General features: G+C 40.8%; 2 protein-coding genes across 5 annotated transcripts; one reads left to right on the top strand and one right to left on the bottom strand.

The window, feature by feature from the left end:
• The first annotated feature begins 991 nt into the window (after nt 1-991).
• On the top strand, nt 992-6,635 carry LOC131222737 (nucleosome assembly protein 1;1-like). Of its 4 annotated transcripts, none has more exons than XM_058217912.1 (12): nt 992-1,180; nt 1,288-1,331; nt 1,410-1,505; nt 3,917-4,009; nt 4,553-4,643; nt 4,721-4,782; nt 4,883-5,067; nt 5,196-5,373; nt 5,458-5,501; nt 5,717-5,927; nt 6,028-6,045; nt 6,186-6,635. In XM_058217912.1, exons 1-12 carry the CDS (start codon nt 1,114-1,116, stop codon nt 6,243-6,245), a joined length of 1,149 nt encoding a protein of 382 aa, XP_058073895.1. In that variant the 5' UTR covers nt 992-1,113; the 3' UTR covers nt 6,246-6,635. The 4 variants fall into 4 exon arrangements, with proteins under 4 accessions (XP_058073895.1, XP_058073896.1, XP_058073897.1 ...); XM_058217913.1 differs by having other exon boundaries at nt 993-1,180; nt 1,416-1,505; nt 6,025-6,045; XM_058217914.1 differs by having other exon boundaries at nt 994-1,180; nt 1,422-1,505; nt 6,025-6,045.
• Nucleotides 6,636-9,708: 3,073 nt separating this feature from the next.
• Nucleotides 9,709-18,262, bottom strand: LOC131222738 (probable ADP,ATP carrier protein At5g56450). The gene is made up of 2 exons (XM_058217915.1): nt 17,837-18,262; nt 9,709-10,869 (listed from the first exon to the last, which is right to left on the bottom strand). The coding sequence occupies exons 1-2, from the start codon at nt 18,161-18,163 to the stop codon at nt 10,246-10,248; spliced, it is 951 nt and encodes a 316-aa protein (XP_058073898.1). The 5' UTR covers nt 18,164-18,262; the 3' UTR covers nt 9,709-10,245.
• Nucleotides 18,263-20,551: the final 2,289 nt, after the last annotated feature.

Below are 20,551 nucleotides of genomic sequence, written 5' to 3'. Positions count from 1 at the left end.
AAAATAAAGCCCTTTCAAAAGAGTTAAAAGTCGCGGTGAACAATGACGGTCCGTCCAGCCCGTGGCATTTCGGTGGGTCCCACTACTGACAGTTTTACTGTTCTCGCGCCTCCCAAGAGCTGAGGAGCACAATTTCAGCGCTCCCGAGCTGCACCTACCTTTTCCTGCGAACAAAATTACGAAACTAGCGCTGCTTGCAGGACTCGCGCGAGTGATATGAAGGGACCCGCGGAGGAGTTGCTACACGAAGCAGGTGTGAAGAACCTGGACCATTCATCAGGACATTACACCAAAGTAGGCCCCCACCCATCAGACGATCTCATTCGTAGGACAAAAAAGGAAGGTCAAGAAATAAATCAACGGTCCACTCTCAACATACAACTTCATCTTACACATCGCATGCTACGGGATTTTTTTTTTTTTTAAATTAATACATTTTCAACGAATCAGATTCCTCTAACGTGCTCTGAGCACGCACGTGCACGAGGGGGCCCATTCTCCAATCTCACTCGCGCGAGCCCCATTCTAGTTCCTCAACAGAGCAGAGAGCGCGCGCTACGGGCATCCACGCCCATCCGCCGTATAAGAACTCATCTCCTACAGTCAAGGTACACAACTTCTGGTACCTTACCGCCTCTACCATCATAATTCCGCTTCTATAGAAAATCTGTACCATTAAAATCTCAGTAACCACAATAAAGATCACAAAGAATATATATAATCAAGTTCGGATTATCAATTGGGCCACACTATTAGAATCAACATAAAACCGACAGTTAATTTAATATCCACCCTTGACCCGCTTAAAAATTTATTAATCTAATATTCAAGAACTATCATAATCATGGTGGGACCTGTATTTTTCACGGTACTGATTTCCTAAAAAGTTAATGTGTTGGTGTAAAAGATGACACTGTACCACAAGTTTCGGTACAGTTGCTTGTAGGCAATCAGTTCTCCCGGCGTATTTAAGCAAACTCGCTTCCTCTCCCTCTCTCTCTTCTAGGGTTTTCTTCCCCTCTCATAGCATTCTCCACCTATTCTCTCTTTTCTCAGCAGAAAAGTGAAAATCCAAAGAAGGGAAGCTTCTCTGCTCGAATACTCACCACCAACATGAGCAAGCAGCAAGGCGACATCAACGTCTCCGATCTTGGCTCCTCCCTTCCTGCCGCCGCCGCAGGTCTAGACTGCTTCCGCACTTCCTCGTCATCATTTCCATCCATCCATCCATCCATGCATACATGCATATATGTAAACGGCTCTGATCTTTCGTTACTCTTCTTGCAGCTCTCAGCGCCGAGGATCGAGCGGGCCTCGTTAACGCTCTTAAGGTAACTCTTCATTCCTTATCCTTTTTGGTACGGTTCTATCAAAAGTCTAGGGTTTTGTTTCCTGACTTTTTTTTCTAGAACAAGCTGCAGCACTTGGCGGGGCAGCACTCGGACGTCCTTGAGACTCTATCTCCGAAGGTCAGGAAGCGTGTCGAGGTCCTCCGCGAGATCCAGGTCTGTTCTTCCTTTCTAGGGTTTCGGTCTCGCTTGTAGTGGTGGCTTTTGTAATTATCGCGATCTTTTCTTTAGGGTTTTGGAATTCGAAGTCTTTGTGTTTTCATGCCTGTTGCCATTTTCGTAGTTATCTGATGCGATTATGTTTGGCATGCATGAATCCGTGCGTTTTGGATATGGTATCGCTATTTGCTGAATCTGGTTTGTAAGCAGTCTAGTTGGGGTCCGTTTGGATTTCTATTGATTTGAATTGCAATTTCTAGCCTAATTCAGTGAGTGTAATTGCCTTACATACTGAGGGTTTGGGCACCGACTTGCTTTTGGGTTGGGAATGGAAGGAACTTCACTGCAATTTGAGGTCCACTTCCTCATTTTGAATGCAGGAGAGCATCACTAGTATTTGCTGTTTCTGTTTGATCAAACTGATGATTTGTGATCTGAGTCACCTGTGCATCCAAATCATGCTTTCTTGGGTCCAGTCCTAGAATACCTGTACCTCGTTTTTGAGGACCCTGGATCCAATCGTGTTGGGGTTTGGGGTCTGGTAAGGTTGAGTGAGGGCATTTTCATTATTGGGCCCAAACCGATGGATGGATTAGGTCTCTCGCATGTGTGCCACTTTGACACATTCATTGTGTGTAAATGAGCTCTCACACATGCACATGGCTTAGCAAACCTCATTCTATGAGTGGAATATAGAATGTGAATTTAGGACATTACATTACTAATAAATTATCTAGGCCTGACCCAATTCTAACTGGTCCAAGATGATGGAACCAATCTGGACTCTACCTTTTTAACTGGGTCCATAATGTGGACCGAAACCTGGCCTGATCTCCAAACAGGTCCCGAAGATCGATGTGGACTAATTAAAATAGGGTTGGGTCCATTGCAGCTCTCAATTGTGGTTTTGGAAGGTATGATACAAATCCAGTGGATTACTTTCTCATCAAGGTATTCTAGAACAGTAAAGGTGGCTATAATGGCCACCACCGTTACCTTTATGATACAGGCTGTAGTGGCTGTTACGGCCCTAGTAATGGCCTTCATGGTCTCAATTTTTTAATTGGAAAAAAAAAATCCAAAAAACCTGTATTGGCGTTGTAATGGACTGTTACAGGGCTGTTACGGGTGTGCAACGGGCTCTTATGGGTCTTTTTTTTTTCTTTGTAATGGCCGTTACGACCTTGTAACGTGTAACAGTTGCCACCGTTTCCTTTACGTAATGACTTTTATTGCCCTGTAACAGCTGTTACGGCACACCATGTTTTTTTCCATTCATTTTGTGGTATATTGGATGATCTGTTTAGATGAATAAGAATGAATGTATGATGAGTAGGTTGATCATATGCATTTATATTTATGTGTGCATTCATACATGGGCAGAAGCACGTTCAATTGGTGTCATGGTATATCATTGTTAGTCCTTCATTGTTGTTGGCAACATGGCAAGGTTGCCACACATAGTCGGCTTTTCACACATGGCTGTGTTTGGTTGATTGCATTTCTCACATTGCAAAGATGGCTCAAACTGCACTGGTGTAGTAGGAAATTTATATAAACTCATTACATCTTAGTCATCCATGCAAGGCGAGCTTTGTGAGAACCCCAGACACGGTGCTGATTCAACTGGTTCATATTTGACAGTGCAAAACGCCAATGACATGTTGACCTTTCCCTTTTATTTGGAGGTGTTTCAGTAATTCTACAAAGTTGACTCAGGGTGCCCTGTGGTTAGTCAAAGGGTACCACGCAACACCAAATAAAGTAGGTTTACATTCTTTTAAGATTTCTCTACTGGTCCAATGGCTTCTATGTTAACATTTGTTCATTCATTTGGCTCATCTTGAGGTCACTATTCACTTCCAATTTCTACAAATTCTCATAAATATTGAGGCCCCTCTCGGATACTACTAGAAGAATCTAACTAACCTTCTTATGCAAACTGCAATTGATTTTCTGTTTGTTAATTTTAAGCTGGAAAGAAAAATTATGAACAAAGGTCCTTTTCTTCCAGCAGTTCTGTAGGATACTTATTCTTGACTTTGTTAAATCTCTGTTCTTGTTTTTCTGATCTGCATTTATTTTGATGCACTCTTTAAGTAGCACTTGGTGATGTGGTGGAACTGCACAAAGGCATTGTTCACTTGCTCAGTTGTATTGCTATTCAGAATTCCTATTATGTTTAATGTCTTCAATGTCTGTTGCTTGGCGTTTTCCTGGTTCTCAGAATATAATCAATGCTTGTTTCATTTCTAGGATGTTTTTTCTTTCTTGCTTTCCTTCAACTTAGTTTCACAGTCACGAGTATCTGACCATGTCAAACCTCTGCATGTTTCTCCCTGCTTATGATGGATGTACTTGAGAGAAGATTCGAGTTTTGAATCTTGTAATGGTTTCTCAATTTGCAGAGCCAACATGATGAGCTGGAGGCAAAATTTTTTGAGGAGAGAGCGGCACTTGAAGCTAAGTACCAGAAGATGTATGATCCATTGTATGCAAAGGTATCATTTTTATTTGTTTATTGAAAAGACACTTTCTGAACATGGTTTGTTTTGCCATATCGAGTTAATTGTTTTACCTGATACAGTAGCACATGGGTGATTAACACATTATGCTGTGTTGCACACAGCAAGTATTACTTAGTTTAGGTAGCTTTTTGTGTTGCTCTGGGCGTTGAGGGTTAACAGTAGGATCATCTCTCACAATTGATCTCAGTTTTGTACATTCTCCACTGTTTTCCTTTGGCTCTCAATGAATCAGTATCTTTCAAAACAAAAAGAAAAAATCTCTAGTGAAAAAAAAAGGTTTAGGTAACATTGCTGCATACAAGTTTTCCTGTTAAGCTTATGCAAGTTTTTCCATTAAGCATTTGTATTGTCCAATTTTCTGTGGCATGGGTTATTTTACTATTTTTTGCCACTTGCCATGCTGATATGCTAGTTGTAGACTTGCAGGCACCATTAATTTGCCTCTGATCTGAGTATATTATGCAGTATTTTCTTGTATTTTGCTTAACTATTCCTTTAATTTCGGAAATTTTGCAGAGGTATGAAATTGTGAACGGTGTTGTTGAAGTGGAAGGTGTCACAAATGAACCTGCAGAGGGAACACCTACAGAGGATAAAGCTATAGAAGGTATTTAACAAACCTTGAGTGCTCCAATTTATTGTAAATACTTTGTTTAGGATGCTTATTGTGTGTTGTTTTTTCAGAGAAAGGAGTACCAGATTTTTGGCTCACTGCAATGAAAACCAACGAAGTGGTTGGTGAGGAGGTAAATGACTCAAAAAATGATGTTTCACCAACTCGTGTTTTCTTTTTCTTTTTCTTTCTTTCTAGTATGGTTCTTATGCTTTCCTTGTTTCTCATTTCAGATTTCTGAGCGCGATGAAGGGGCTCTCAAGTATCTCAAAGATATCAAGTGGTTCAGAATTAATGATCCCAAGGGCTTCAAGCTCGAATTCTTCTTTGATCCTAACCCATACTTCAAGAACACTGTTCTAACAAAGACATATCACATGATTGACGATGATGAACCTATTCTCGAGAAGGCCATAGGGTACTGTTATTGCTCATCACTTTCCATGACTAAGAAATTCTACTAGTTGGTCTTCTTCTTCATATTGTATTTAATTTAGTTCAATTTTATTTCTTGCATGATGTGGAATTTGGTTGGGGTACATATAGGACGGAGATTGAATGGTATCCTGGAAAGAGCCTAACACAGAAGGTTCTGAAAAAGAAGCCAAAGAAGGGATCAAAGAATGCCAAGCCCATCACAAAAACTGAACAATGTGATAGTTTCTTCAACTTCTTCAATCCACCGCAAGTCCCGGATGATGATGATGATATTGATGAAGAGACAGTAAGTTCAATGTCACTGCACGGAAGAGCAATTTGACTGCTATTCCTTAGTTGCTGATCATCTCCTGTGATTTCTTTTTAACAGGCTGAGCAGCTTCAGAATCAAATGGAGCAGGATTATGATGTTGGGTACATGTTCTTTCCATTGCATTATTCATATGTTTCTTGCCTACTTCATTCATTGCAAAAGCCTCGTTCCTTTCTAACTAATGATGGTGAATGCCTTTTGAATGATCAAAATGTACTTTTAGAGCCGTGGGCTTTTGATCATTTTGGAGGGTGCAGGGTCTTCTCATCATTTACTTAGTGGAACCCGATGTTGATGGGTGTTTTTCCTTGTACAGGTCAACTATTAGGGATAAAATCATTCCCCATGCGGTTTCATGGTTCACGGGTGAGGCTGTTCAAGCGGAGGACTTTGAAGACATAGAAGGGGAGGATGATGACGAGGATGAAGATGGGGAGGAGGATGAAGATGAGGAGGATGATGAGGACGATGAAGAGGATGAGGATGACGAAGATGAAGATGAAGACGAGGGCAAGAGCAGGAAGAAGGTAAACTCGTGTTATTAGTTCCTAGTTGCACTGAAAATTTTCTTTGGAATGGTAGATTCTAATCAGCTCTCCATTACCTTGTTGTCAAATATTCCAGCAGGGGGCAGGTAGACAGAAGGTATGATATACACTTGTTTCTTCTTTGTACATTTTCCTTTCTTTGGTTTCTTTTGACCTCAAGTAGTCTTACAAGGAAACTCTTTAGCTGTGTATGAATGTAATATCCTTGTTACTGTATTTCTGTGGTTGAAATTGCAGAAAAGCGCAGCCCAACTTGGGGAAGGAGGTGAGCGGCCTCCTGAGTGTAAGCAACAGTAGTGTTGCTCTGGAATAGATTGTATGCAGATCAAGAGCAGTGAATGATTGAAGGGGCGTCTTTCTTTTCTTTCCTTTCTTTTTTTTTTTTGGTTCTCCTATTGTCACAATCTATATATGGAAAGAGAGAAGGGTAGAGGTGGGAGTGAGGGGAGGACTCAAAAAAGTTTTGGTGATTCTTTTTTTTCTTTTTTCTTTTTTTAATCTAGTGTTATTATTATTATTATTATTATCATCATGGGTCATTTGTTTCATGTTTGGGAAAATATGGGGTTAGATCAGTGAAGGATACTTTGCTACTAGTTTTGAAAGGGATAGGAGTCCTCTCTTGGGTTGTCATGGTTCACCAACTGGATTGGTAAGTATTTACATGCTTTGTTCGTCTGTTATTAATTTTTGTTCTGTTTCCCATTTATTTTCTTTCTTGGTTTTTTATTTTTCATGGCAATCCATCCACTTTTAGCAGTTGTACTGAAAAGTGCATCGGAAGTAGGAGTTGGACGGATGTTGTTTGGCTGAGCTCTGCTTTGTTTATCATTTAGCTATTTGGGTTTGATATATGCATCCAACCACATACACAAAACGCTTGGATAATTCGTCTTTCAGATCTTGTCGTCTCATGCGAGAAATGTATGAGAATGTGCCCTTGTAATGAATAAAGAGGAAGAGAATGGAGGGACTCTTTACAGATGTGGCGGTTAGTCGTTCTCTTGCATTTGAGTGTGCATGGAAAAAGCCTCCCTCAGTCCATATGTCACCTTCCTAACGTCTGTTTATGCATTTGCTCAGCTGAATTAAAGTGAATATCTTGTCTCAATGCAGATGCAATTTCTTTGTTTCTCCAAATGCTGTGTGGATTGTTTCTGCCCTAGTCACAACACCAATCACTTCTACTGCCGTCCCTGCAAGGAGAATAAAAAGGTGGGTCCTATATGTGGGTGCACCACCGTAGCTTTTCAGGTGTATCTCCTTGCAAGGAGAATAAAAAAGGTGGTTCCTATATGGGTGCACCACTGTAGCTTTTCAGGTGGTGTATCAAAGTGTAGACGTGGATGCTCTCCAAAAAAAAATCAGGCTGATTAACAAAATAGGTGGGCCACGGTTAACAAAACCAGGTGATGGAGACGAAAAATTGTTTGCATGCCTTTTGAGTGGGTAAGCGAGTCTTGTGACAGAGCATGGTGGGATCCTCAAGATGGACAAACTGGGTGTGACTTGCAGCACGGTGCATGTTTCAGTACACTCTTTGGCTAGATTTCAAGCCAAGAGCTGGTTCCCATTGGCCCTAGTTACACAGAACTAGGCTGTGCGCAATGGATATCCTCGAGGTTGGGAGTTTCTTGGGGAGTTGATCACCCGATGTTGTTTGGACCCACCTTAATATCTGGGACATCCGTACTATCCATCAGTTTCGTCAGCTCATGCTGGGATGGGAGGCACCATAAGCACGGCTTAAGCAGTTGGGGCTAATGGGAGGCACTATAAGCACGGCTTAAGCGGATGGGGCTAAACACCTACCATAACCTTCCAGGGGTGCGCACGTTTTAGTTCAGGACGACATTTCTGTTTTCCATTCACCTTTGTGAGACTAGAATTATCAACGGCCTAGATGGCATATTAACATCATTGGTAACCCAACTAATTTTTAAATGGTTGGTGTTTCCATCCCACTTTTTTTTCTTTTTTCTTTTTTAATTTGGCGTGGCCTGTATGAGTTTTTGGATCTGCTTGATTTATTTTTAGTCTCTACTTCCCCGCATGATACGACAAAACTGATAGACGGAGTAGACGTGGTTCAGACATCATGGTGGGTGGTAGGAAATTGGATGTCTTTTACCTTAACATGTAGGAACATACCATCAGCTTGACCTTTCTGATTATCATTGCATTCGAAGTATTATTTACGCATTTTTCAAAATTTACCTTAACATGTAGAAACATACCATCAGCTTGACCTTTTTGATTATTATTGCATTCAAAGTAATATTTACGCATTTTTAAAAAATTAGAGATGTGTGGGCCCACCCACATGGCTTACTTTAATCGTGAGAGATGCTCCATTGCCCTCAAGAGGATACTCATGCTCCTAGTTGCACTGGTGCACTTGGACAGATCAATCCATTGATGTAGAATGTTCCTCGGGTTTTAATGTGCATTTCAGGGCCTACCATGCAAACATCACACTGATCGGACAAATACAAAACGTTTGATCAATGGTCATTAACACGGACGGTCAAGATAATTTACACTGGTCCAATCAACAATTTGATCCATATATTTGGTAGGCCTATAATGTATTTCTTATGAATCTAAAGAATCAGTTTTGTTAGACAATTTTAATCATCCCATTGATGGCTAAAAAATGAATAGGTATAGAAAATAAGGCGAAATCAATGATTGATTGGATTGTCCCCGATCAAGGAGATTTTTGCGTGTAGCCCATGAAATGTGTTATGATTTTAATGGGCAGTTCACAATGATCGACTGGACGGCCTAAGTGCTCCGATGGAACTGGAAGCATCATAATTTATAGATAAAGAGTAGTGTAGCATTTCTTCTTAAATTTTGCACCATAAATGCCAATTATCCTCTTATCCAAAAATTTGGTCAGAAACCGTAGGAAAAAGTTTACGCCCACCATTTGTTTTGCATAGGGTCCACCTTAGTGTGTAAATGACATCCAATCCATCAATCTAATGCATCTCATCAGGATGAAGGATGAAGGAACTAACCAAAAAATCACACTACTCCAACACACAGGTGGGCCATACCACATTAATTTAGAGGTTTTAGGTATACTTTTATAGGGCAGCCAACCCAAAGTGATGAATCAGCCTGATCTTTGGGATCCAGGCCAAATAATTTGTGGTGTAGCCGTTGGACAATATGGGTCTCATACCGTCTTTAACTTGTTTACCTGAAAATAACCCTTGATACCAGGCACGCACCCAATACATTCAAATGTGGAGCCCACCTTTGACAATGACCTCCTTTGAAAGTCTCTTTCATCGAATGTTCCTAGCCTTCAAATTTATAGTCAGAAAAAGCGGCCCCATATTATTAATATTATTTTCCCAAACCAACTTCCAAACAACATTTCAAGAAAAATAGGTAAAATATATATTGTCATCCAAACAACATTTGTATATAAAATTAGATTTTTAGAACGGACTGTTCATGGGCTCTACCATCCACTGTTCAAATCTTCATTGTTGATGGCCCCCCTCTCCCCAAAGTCCAACAGTGGATCCTCTCAAAATTCCCACTGATTAAAGATTTTCATTGTCCACAATGGATAGCAAAGGTTACCTAACGAGTGATTTTTCCAGTGTGGTCCATCTGTACACAGTTCTTCCAGATGACTGGCCCAGATGAGCACGTGGAGGGCAAAAGCCTCTACTTCATCATCACTCCCTAGGAATCTCATTGAAAAACTCCTTTCCTTTTTTTCTTTTTTTTTTTAATCCTTTCCCGAAGAGCAACTAACTCCCTTCTTTCCTTAATTCAGAGTTGCTAGCAAAGACCTTAACCCTCCTATTTCCTTGGAGATGATATAGGTTCATACAAAAGAAAGAATACAAAACTGAAAAAGCTCATTCCAGCCTCAGGCATCCTACATCTTTCAATGATTTCATCTCACTACTTTGGTCACCTTCACTTCCTTTCAGCACCTCCTTTTGCTTTACATTAGAAAACCAATCATGATGGAAGTAAAGACCAAAAATAAAAATAAAAAATCACTTGAACAAAATCACTGCTCTTTGTTGGACAGAGCAAGAACAAATGTTATCGTCGTGGAAACCAAAAGAAAAACTGCAGCAACCTTACCTATGATATGGTGCACATCCCAATGAGGAAAGCCTGTTTGCCGCCAACCCTGTTTAGTAGCCTTTTTTTTTTTCTTCCTCTCTAAAGGCTATTGACTTCTCAATGCCTCTGATCTACACTGACCAAAGATTCCTCTGGACATGAATGAATTAATAGAAACCCAACTGATTTTCTGCTACAATCTGCCCCAGTTCATGACCTTTTTTATCTCATCATACAAGACCAGGATTGCCGCAGCTCCAGTGCTCCTAAACATGTTGGAAACTGCTCCCCGGTAGAAGGACACTACCCCTTCCATCCTGTAAATCTTCTTCCAACAATCTAGCGTGCTTTGGTACATTGGTTGCTCCAAACCTGACTGCATCATTATACGCCTCCGCACGGTATCCAACGGGTAAGACAACAGGCCTGCTGATGTAGTAACTGCCTGGGCCATCACCCACCGCTTCCATAATGGTATATTGGGATTTGACTCTTTTGACATCATCTCTTTTGCAGTGTCGAAACCCCCAAAGTATAGGCCGCGGTGGATGATCATCCCGTGTAGAGAAGCAGGAAGACCTCTATAGATGCCCCTGATTCCGTCCTTTTTGTAGATGGTGTTGAGGAAGTGGATGATGCCCCTAAACTGGCGGATGCCTGTTCTGCCGACGTCTGCTGCAAGGCGCGTGTGAGCAATATCAAGTGGGTAGATGATGACCAGCGTCGTACAGCCTGCTGCAGCGCCTGCCATGAAGTTGGCAGGAGCCCCTGACAGAAAATGGTCATCTCCACTCCTTAACATTGTTCTGTAAAGATCCTGTGCAGGGATGAGGAGCATAGGTAAACCAAACATGATCAGGATCAAATACATTTGCAATGATGGTTAATTTTCTTCAAATGGATGGTTGTTTATGCATTAAAAGATGACAAAAGATCCTTCACTACATTTATCAAGCTTTTACAAAAATTGCCAATACAAAATACAAACTGCCAATCACTGAAATGCAGCCCGAAAAATAACAAAGGAAAACAAAATCGGTACATAAAGAACCAATGGCAATGATAGGAATATGTGTATATATAGTCAATCCACATTTGAAAGGTACATGTTGATGGGGACAATTACTATGAAAGTGGTTTTGTTCGACTTCTCTATTGATCCATTGATTGCAGTTAGCTGAGCTGCCAGCCAAGTCAATAACTACAAGCCGATGCAATGTTCTTGACCGCAAAACTCCCCTATTTAGGAGTACCAGGGGTTTACACTTAGCCCTCAATGGCAGTTGATTGGTTATTCTTTATGTAATTGGGTAGAGACGCACTAGACCCAACTTCACATAGGGAACTGATTAAAGAATCATGTCTCCTCTCCTGCATCCACAAACAGTACCACTTTTTGGATGATCGATAGGAGAATTAGCCCAAAGACAGGAAATAGTTCTTAAATTGGATGAAAGGTATGCATTCAGAAATACCAAAGCAATTGATCTAAGTAATTAGAAAGAACCATCTATCAAAATTCTTTGAGCTGGGGATACCGCAGTTTTATCAGAAATAATCATTAAGACTTTTCTAGTTTTAATAAAATTCATATAAGCACAGAGAAATTCATGCAGCAAACATGGACATCAGAACAATGTTATGATATCAGTACCAATTTGGACATCAGTTATGAAATACGATCTCCATGCACCCAAAATTACTAAGAATAGTAGTAGAAATATTTGTAGAGGCAGAAAATGTAGAAGCACAGGCTATTTCCAACATATCAAACATACAAAAACACTGAAAATCTATTGCAGTAACAGGTCCACTGGTGAGTTCATAGATGGAGTAACTAATGCATGTACTGAACATCATGATGAAATGTGGACGCAACAACCAACAATGACATGTACAAAAGTTGCATGAAAAATGCCTTGATTGAAGGACCACTGCCACCTTTTGTTTGCCTTTTGAAAAAATCAGCTACAGATAAACTAGGGGAAGAAAACAAGATGGTAGGGGTTTGTCCCACTAACTGATTACCAATTATTACATTCAAAAGCATGATAACAGTGGTCATGCGATCAGGAGATGATCACGAACTTATTGGGTCACATCAGAAGACCAAAAACATTGATTATAAGACATCCAACATGATGAGATACATTTAACAGGTGCAATGCAGATAAGCACTGATATAAAATGTGCTGCTACAGAAGAACCAGAATGTGAACTAATTGTATATATTGGTAAAACATGAACTGCAATTTGTCCTTATGTTTCTGAGGGCAAACTTCTATTAATAGGAAAGGTGCCCATACTAGCAAACCAGAAAATAAATGCTCCCCATGCACACGGGTGCACACACAGAGAATACCAATTTTGTAGGATGGCAACACAATCACATCATTGAGCAGCTGTGTGCTTTCTGTGTTGCTTTTTGGACCTTGGGTGAAGGGTGCTTCCTAGAACATCTTATTTTGGGCTAGGAGTGAGCTTGAGAATTTTAGTCTTTCTCCCAACAATTTGGGCCAGGTCCTAAATGGTAGATTGGCAGAAGTTCTACAATTGGCTGCCCATAGTACATCGATTACCTGGGCTTTCAGAACAGGCCATGTAGAGGCTTGCATGCCAACACAGTCCCATCCAGTACTAAACCCTGTGCAACTAATACATGCAAACCCCATAGGCCACACAGGCAAAGAAGCATCATGGATGGGCAGTTGTGAGACAAAATTCAGAGCACGAGACACACACATGGAGTTCGCTTGTATGAAGCGATAAACATGCACAACCAAGTTGGCACCAAGGGGCACACATGTATCACCATTGAACCAAAAGTGGAAAGGACATGCTCAAGTAACTGGCCACAAAGAATTGCAACAAGCCACCACTACATGTTTACTCGCAACTGCCCATATGCCAACATCATCATGCCAGCTGCTGCCACTTAGCCTAACTCTGCACTTAACTAAAAAGGGGAATTTGCAAGGACAGTTAAGGTCTACAGAACCAATGCCAAACAAGCTCCTCAATAACAATTGAAATTACCAACACCTCTCTCTCTGTCGTGAGAGAGAGGAATGCTCACCTGTGCACTAGTTCTCACAAGAACTCATGAGAACTTTTTCAAAACTCGTCTCACGTGATATGAGCCCAAAATCTGAACGGTCCACGTGATGCAGCACCACATGATACCCCAGGGCCCAACTTTTACCCTTATCTAAAACTTTGGTGGGCCATGACAAAAGAGAGAGACAAACCAAGGGAGGAAATTATTTCCTTTTGCCATGGCCCACCAAAGTTTGGGATCAGGGTGAAAGTTGGGCCCTGCGGGTTTCATGGGGTGCTGCATCATGTGGACAATTCAAATTTTGCGCTCATATGACGGGTGATGAATTCTGAAAAAGTTCTCACGAGTTCTTGTGAGAACTGGTGCACAGGTGAGCATTTCTTTTATATATATATATGGCCACGGCAAAAGGAAACAGTTTCCTCCCTTGATTTGCATCTCTCCTTGCTACGGCCCACCAGAGTTTTGGATCAGGTTGAAAGTTGGTTCCTAGGGATTTCATGGGGTGCCGCATCACATGGATCGTTCAGATTTTGGGCCCATGACACGTGTGCAAAGGTGACTCTCTCTCTCTCTCTCTCTCTCTCTCTCTCTCTCTCTCTCTCTCTCTCTCTCTCTATATATATATATATATATATATATATATATATATATAAAAGCATGATTAAAATATTTTTTGGGTAAAACATTTAATTTTCCTTCCTGTTGTGAGCTGCTAATGAGATGGTTGTCACCTTTTACACATTGAAATCACTTTATCGAGGCACACTCTTGTTGGTTGTATATCCAACGACTATTCTTGTGTCAAAATTGACATATGAACTGAAGAGTTGTAACTGCCTTATTGGCTGTATGTTTGCATCAAGGAGGAAAGTGCACCACTTTTGTTGAGCTGGCTCACTTTGGCTGGGTATTGAGATTCTTTAGTTCATTTGCTTAAAATTGGAGTTTTCCGCATGGTGACAAGAGGTCTCGGCTGCTGATTCAGGAACATGTAGTTTCATCAACAAGAATGCACCGTCAAGGTTTTGAGGGGATCTTTCTAAGAGGTGGAATAGTGATAAACAAGATCATATAGAGGGATGCCAGTGCCTCTTCCTAGTATGTACGTTGCTGTCTCCCTGTCCACCCTCACACACGCCCCAAACTGGTAGAATTTTCGATCCTCAAAACATACCTCTCGTGTCTTGGCTCCCCTATTTCTAGCAGTGTGACACCAGAATACCAGATTTAATTAGAATGTAACCAAAACGCTTTGCCAGTATCTTCTATAGCATTGCACATCATATATTTGACTTAGTAACTGTACAACACAGAAAAGTGATGGCATTGATTTCTTCACCGAACATATATGAGACTTGCAAGCCTAGTTAAAGAACATCAAAGAGAGCAATGCCAACTATTTAGAAGGTGCAATGAAAACCAGCAAGAGAAGGTCTACAATGACGAAGGTTTGGTTATGGCTTATATGCAAAGAATGACCTCTGAAGTGAACCTATAACAGACTCACATCTAAGACAATTTAGCCATGCTAAATCAAGAGGAAACTGGGTAAAAAAGCTAATGAGATCCAGTTGCCATGCAACTTAGATATGATGCCAACTTTCAACGTGCCTGATTTGTTTGAGTGCCACGGTGAGGTTCCTAATATTCAGCAAGTTGTCCACATGGGCTAGCTGCTCCCCAATGAGAATACAGACCAAGTCGACAAATAGCTGTGCATAGAAACCACAGTAACCTAATTAGGTTGGCACATGCATCACTTAATGAAATGGAAGAACAAGCCTCACTCTGCATGCACTGAAAAAGATGGATGCAGACCTCTACTACTTGCTGAATTTCTGGACTGCTTGCAACTGATTTTTAGGGCAAAACTTCTAGGATTACAACTGGCAAAGTATTCAATAATGGCATGGCCACCATTGTTACTGTTACGATATGGGCCACAGTGGTCGTTACGGCACTGTAATGCATAATAGTACCCATTGTCACCATTACATTATGTAACCATTTTGGATACCATGACAAAGATATTTTTTAAAAGAATGTCTGTTGATTTGTACTGATTCTGTGATGATTTCAGACGCTTTTTTTTTTGAATCTATGTAAGCTATTTTTAGGCTGATTCTCTGATGATTTTAGGGGCCAAGTATGCTATTTTTAGTCTATTACAATTTGGCTCAATTTTTGTAGAGAAAATTGTGGCTTTTTTTTTTTTTTTTTTTCTTGTTAGCTTGCTAGTAGACACCCCACTGTCAGTACACACTCCATTGTTAGCCACCCCCACTAGGAATCGATACCATGACCTCAATGTTGAAACGAGGTATCTTCACTCAGTCTGCCACTTGAGCTATGGATCAGGGTGTGACAAAATTGTGGCTACTCAGCACTCAATAACCTATTTTGAATAGATCATATTAATTAGAGACAAATCTAAAAGCTAGAAGGTTTAGGTGAAAACTTTCATGGGGATTCAAGGGTGTGCCTATAGGTTCTATAAAAATGACTACTCTCGGATTTAGAAGGCACTACAATTTTCTGAGTTCTTACCTTAAGTACTTATCACTTGTGTAGAGATTCCGATTTCAATAAGTTGTATTCTTTTAACAATTTTCAATAAGTTGTTTAACGGTTTCTATTCCAATATTCTTGTGTGGTGTTTTGACTTTATAAATTCTAGCCATTCAGGCATTGAATTCTCATTGATTGATAACTGAATTTCATCATAAATACAAACTTATCCTTTCATTAGTCTAAAACATGGCTCAATTCATAAGAACTATGCTTGCACTTTTTTGTAAAAGTTTTCCCTTCCACAGACTAAGTTCAGCCCTTTACATCAACAAGAGATTCTATACATTTAAAATCTATTCCACTACACGGTTTTATGTTTTGATTCCCTCCTTTCCAGATCATGATTCAACATGAACTAAGTGAAGGTAAGAGACGAATAGTCCCAATCCACCAACTGATGAGATTCTAGCATCTCACTGATCACTGGGTTGTTTGTATTTGACAACACTTCTCAAAATAACAAGGGGAATGGCCAAGTAATGGGAGCCCTGCTTGCACCACGATAAGGTTGTGAAAGATACATCAAACGATGTTGACTTTCCAAAACATGATTTGACGTGTTCCAGTATCCCACTCAATTTCTTGCTCTCTAACCATCTAGAATGTTGTAGAGACCATAGATTGAACAAACTCACTGTGCGAGAGCACTCAAAAAGTACACAAAGGAATCGATCAACGCCTCATCCCAAAAACATGACATCCACCTAATCCCAGAATGAAAAGCTCATGATATAGCCCAACAGAAAATCGATAATCCATGGATCTGAACCCATATAAAGATAAAACACAATGCATCCACCTGACGGCACTCAACCAGCGAAAGTGATAGTATAAGATCTCCTACACCCTTCCCAGGATCATTTACCATCATCTTTTTTCCATTTTGACATGATTGATGTTTGGATCAGTTGACCAACTTTTCCCTGCTAAACACAGTCACAATTTGGAGGAGCTGAATCTGCAAGTGCAAATCACCCAGTGACAGAACATTGTAGTCACATTTTTCCAGTCATCAAAGTTAATTCCAAAATCAGGCTCCAATACTTTTCAATGTAAGAGGGCATCCTTCGAAACCATCCTCGTCGTCGAAGTCCATCACTCCATATGTCTTTAGGCATTTCCAATGGAACCAACTGAGGACGAATGACACCCTAATCCATAGCTCAAGTGGTACACTGAGTGAAAGATACCTTGTTTCAACACTGAGGTCTTGGTATCAATTCCCTAGTGGGGGTGGCTAACAGTGAAGTGTGAATTGACGGTGGGTGTACTAACAAGCTAAAAAGCAAAAAAAAAAAAAAACTGAGGACGAATGAAAATCAAAATCCTTGCCCCCAAATTCACAAATCACAGCAGAACTGCAATCATCTCAATGCCACAAATGGTTCACAATCATAATCTCACTCACTTCTTGTGAAATAAGGGCAATGATTCTTAATAGCAGGATTCTTCTAAGTGGCAGCAACTCCTGCTTTGAATCCCTGATTCAGACTCTTGCTCCCACTCCCACTTCCTACCTGTTTATACTTGTTGAAATTATGAAAGAGATGCTGCCCCGCTCCCAAACTGAATTTGTTGCCACTTCGCTTCACTCTTCGTGCAATTATAGGCAGTATGCCAATATCGAAGCTGCAATACAGAACTTTCCTTGGTTGTCGCACTTGCGATAATGATGATGATGCAGTCTTTGCATGCCATTGTCTTCTTCTTCAACTTACCATATTCCGTCATTTTCTACCTCTACATCCTCTTCTATAATTCGTAGTTGAAAAATCACCAGACAACCCAACGCCTACAATTCCTGCAGCAGCCTTCCACAGTCACATTTTTGACAACAGAGCTAAAATTGCTGCACTCAAACCATTCAAGGCAGCAGTCTCCACACACAAATTACAACAAACAGATGAGATGCACATAACACCGCATCCATAATTAAACAACATTTCCGAATTTAAAAAATTACAATGCACTGCATCCCATCCCAAACTCACAATTATCTCATCTTGGATGAAAATTAAAAGATGGGTTTCATTCCTTCGATATAAAAGATCAATCGTCCAATGAAAAAAAGAAAAACCAACAAATTAACGTATTAAAAAAAAAAAAAAAAAGGAAGACAAGAACGGAAATCGCCCAAAAGGGCGTTGATTACCTTGAGGGAGAAATTGAGAGCGACGGAAGGGTAATACCGAAGGACGCTGCTGCCATTTCCTCTCCAGAGAGAGAGGATGCCCTCTTCCCTCACGGTCCTGACGATGCAGTCTATCATCCCTTTGAATCTGCGGTGGGTCTCACCACCTCCGCCTCTGCCTCCGATAATGGCGACGTTACTCTCCTGTGTCTGCAGCAGGAGCTTGGCGCGCTCGATGGGGGCCACGATGGTGTGGACCACACCACCCATCAGCGCTCCCGCCATCAGATCTCTCTGGAAATTCGACTGCCAGGATTTCTTCCTCCTTACATCTTCATCTTCCTTCATTCCTCTCTCTCTCTCTCTCTCTCTCTCCAAACTGCTCCTGTTTGGAATTCTGTTTTATTTCAATCTCGTTTTGGTTTCTGGTTGAAATCTCCGTTGTAGAAAAGTGGGAGAAAAAGCTTCGATACTCTGGCAGATGGTGATAGATGATACACAGGCACTTACAAATTGCATACGTGTCATCCAAGTAAAATTAAACTGTCCAACTTATATTTGGAATTCTAGATGTATCATAAAGACGTAACCCAAAATTTCCCTTATTTGATTATCTTGGTATCAGATTAGTAGACATTTATTGGACGGTTACGAATGGAAAATATCCAATGGTCCAATTTTTAACAAACAAGTGTCAGATTCTCAGAGGTTAGGATGGCTGAAACAATCTGATTTTGTACATATGTCTTATCAAGAGTGGTTTATACAATTTAGTCGGTTTAATTTTAGCTATTTATGACACGTATGAAATTTCTGAGTGCCTGTGTATCAAGCATCATAGTCTGCCTGAGTATCATAACTCCGCTGAAAATGATGATTGCTTATTATTATACGAGACGGGTTTGTGTCATTCCGCTTTTTTATTTTTTCCATTTCTGTATATTTCTGTGAAATGAAGATTGTATGATAGGTGGGCCCCTCAGACCGACGATCCAGATTTTTGATCTGTTGATCCAAACCGTAGGTGGAACATCTCTAAAGCTATCTTCATATGATGTTTTAACTTTTCGTTTTGCGACCTATAACTAGACGATTAATGGAAGAAACAGTAAACGGTCCATCTTCATCCGAAGAAATGTCCTTATATTGGTGGTTAAGATCTCCATACCTCTGATTACTAAAGTTCCGTACAGGATGGGGCTCGATGAACCAATGGTCTGGATTTTCAAAATATGGGGCCCACTTACCAGAATTCAAAACCCGTGTACACTGTGCGAAGACGTGGACGCGCATATACTATACCGGGTACCAAAAAAGGGCAGGGGCCCGCCGTGCTTCCGTGTGACATCCACTCCGTCCATCAGATGATCCCGTAGATCTTAGACCATAGAGAAAAATATCCCAATCTGAAACTCAGGGTGGGCCACACCACGGTAAAAACAGGCAGGAGACATTAAACATAAGCTTGCCTATGGGGCCCATAATTTTGTGTGTATTACATCCAATCCGTTCATCCGGTTTTCCTCATAGGGATTAACAGTAAAAATAAAAATTCATCTGATCCAAAACTCAGGGGAGCCACACCACGTAAACTTATAGCCTTTGTAGATGGTGTATCCCATATTAGTATCGTATAACTTTAATATTCATTTTTTACGTTGATAATGAGAATACGAACAAGATAGACGGAGTGGATTTTAAAAGATCAACAAAGAGGCCCCACAGAGCTCGGGTATTTTACCCGCTTCGTGCATGAAGAAGATTCGGGTCCCGTTTCGGGACGCACGTGCTCGAGTTTGGGAAGGGAAGAGCGGAAACCGGGAAATGGGATTCTAGAGGAATTTTGAAGGACTGACGAATCAGAACGGTGAATACTGTCCTGATGCAGCTATTTTGTGCAAGTAGGATATATTTATTGGTAATCCAGACGGTTGAAATTATGGGCCTCACAATGGATGGAGTATATTCTAAAATATTCCAAGATTGGATGGTTATATCCATACGATACAACCTGACATTCAGAATCGTTGCTGTGTTTTCTCCACAACCGTTTATCCAATTTGTCTAATTTATGATATTTTTTAGGGACCACCCACCCATTAGTGCTTCCTCTAGATCGACCGTCGGGATCTGCTTACCGTGGCCGCTACATGTAAAAACCGACGCATCAGGACCGTACAATTTCCCGGGCTTCCTTTGTATTCGGTCAACACTCGACCGTGACAGGGATGGATACCTGTATATATAAATGAAGAAGAATCATATACCGTGATCTGCAGTGTAGGGTGATTATGCTCATGCATGCGTATTTCTACGGCTAGAGGACCATATCAATGCCGAATGTTGAAATCCGGCCCAACGTGGGTACCATCATGGATCGATCCTAACAGTCCAATTGCTTGACCATCAAATGGATGGCCAAAATACAAAGGTTGTCTGAAAAGCTGGGAAAGCCTTATGCGAGAAGTTCCTGCTCTTGGAAGCCAGGAGGAGCCCACCATGACGTTTATGAGCAATCCATCCCGTCCATCCGTTTTGAAAGCTCATTTTAGGAGCTCATTTAAAATTCAGGAGGATCCAAAACACGAGTGGGCCACACGAGGTGAAACAGTGGGATTGAACGACCACTGTTGAAAATTCATATGTTCACAAAAGTTTTCTATTTTTTTCAATTCATCCCAATGGGTATAACATTATAAACGGTTTGGATGGCATACAAACATCAAGGCAGAGCCC

Source organism: Magnolia sinica, chromosome 13 (genome assembly GCF_029962835.1).
Source record: "Magnolia sinica isolate HGM2019 chromosome 13, MsV1, whole genome shotgun sequence".
Taxonomy (NCBI): domain Eukaryota; kingdom Viridiplantae; phylum Streptophyta; class Magnoliopsida; order Magnoliales; family Magnoliaceae; genus Magnolia; species Magnolia sinica.
This window is presented reverse-complemented; position numbering and strand designations above follow the sequence as displayed.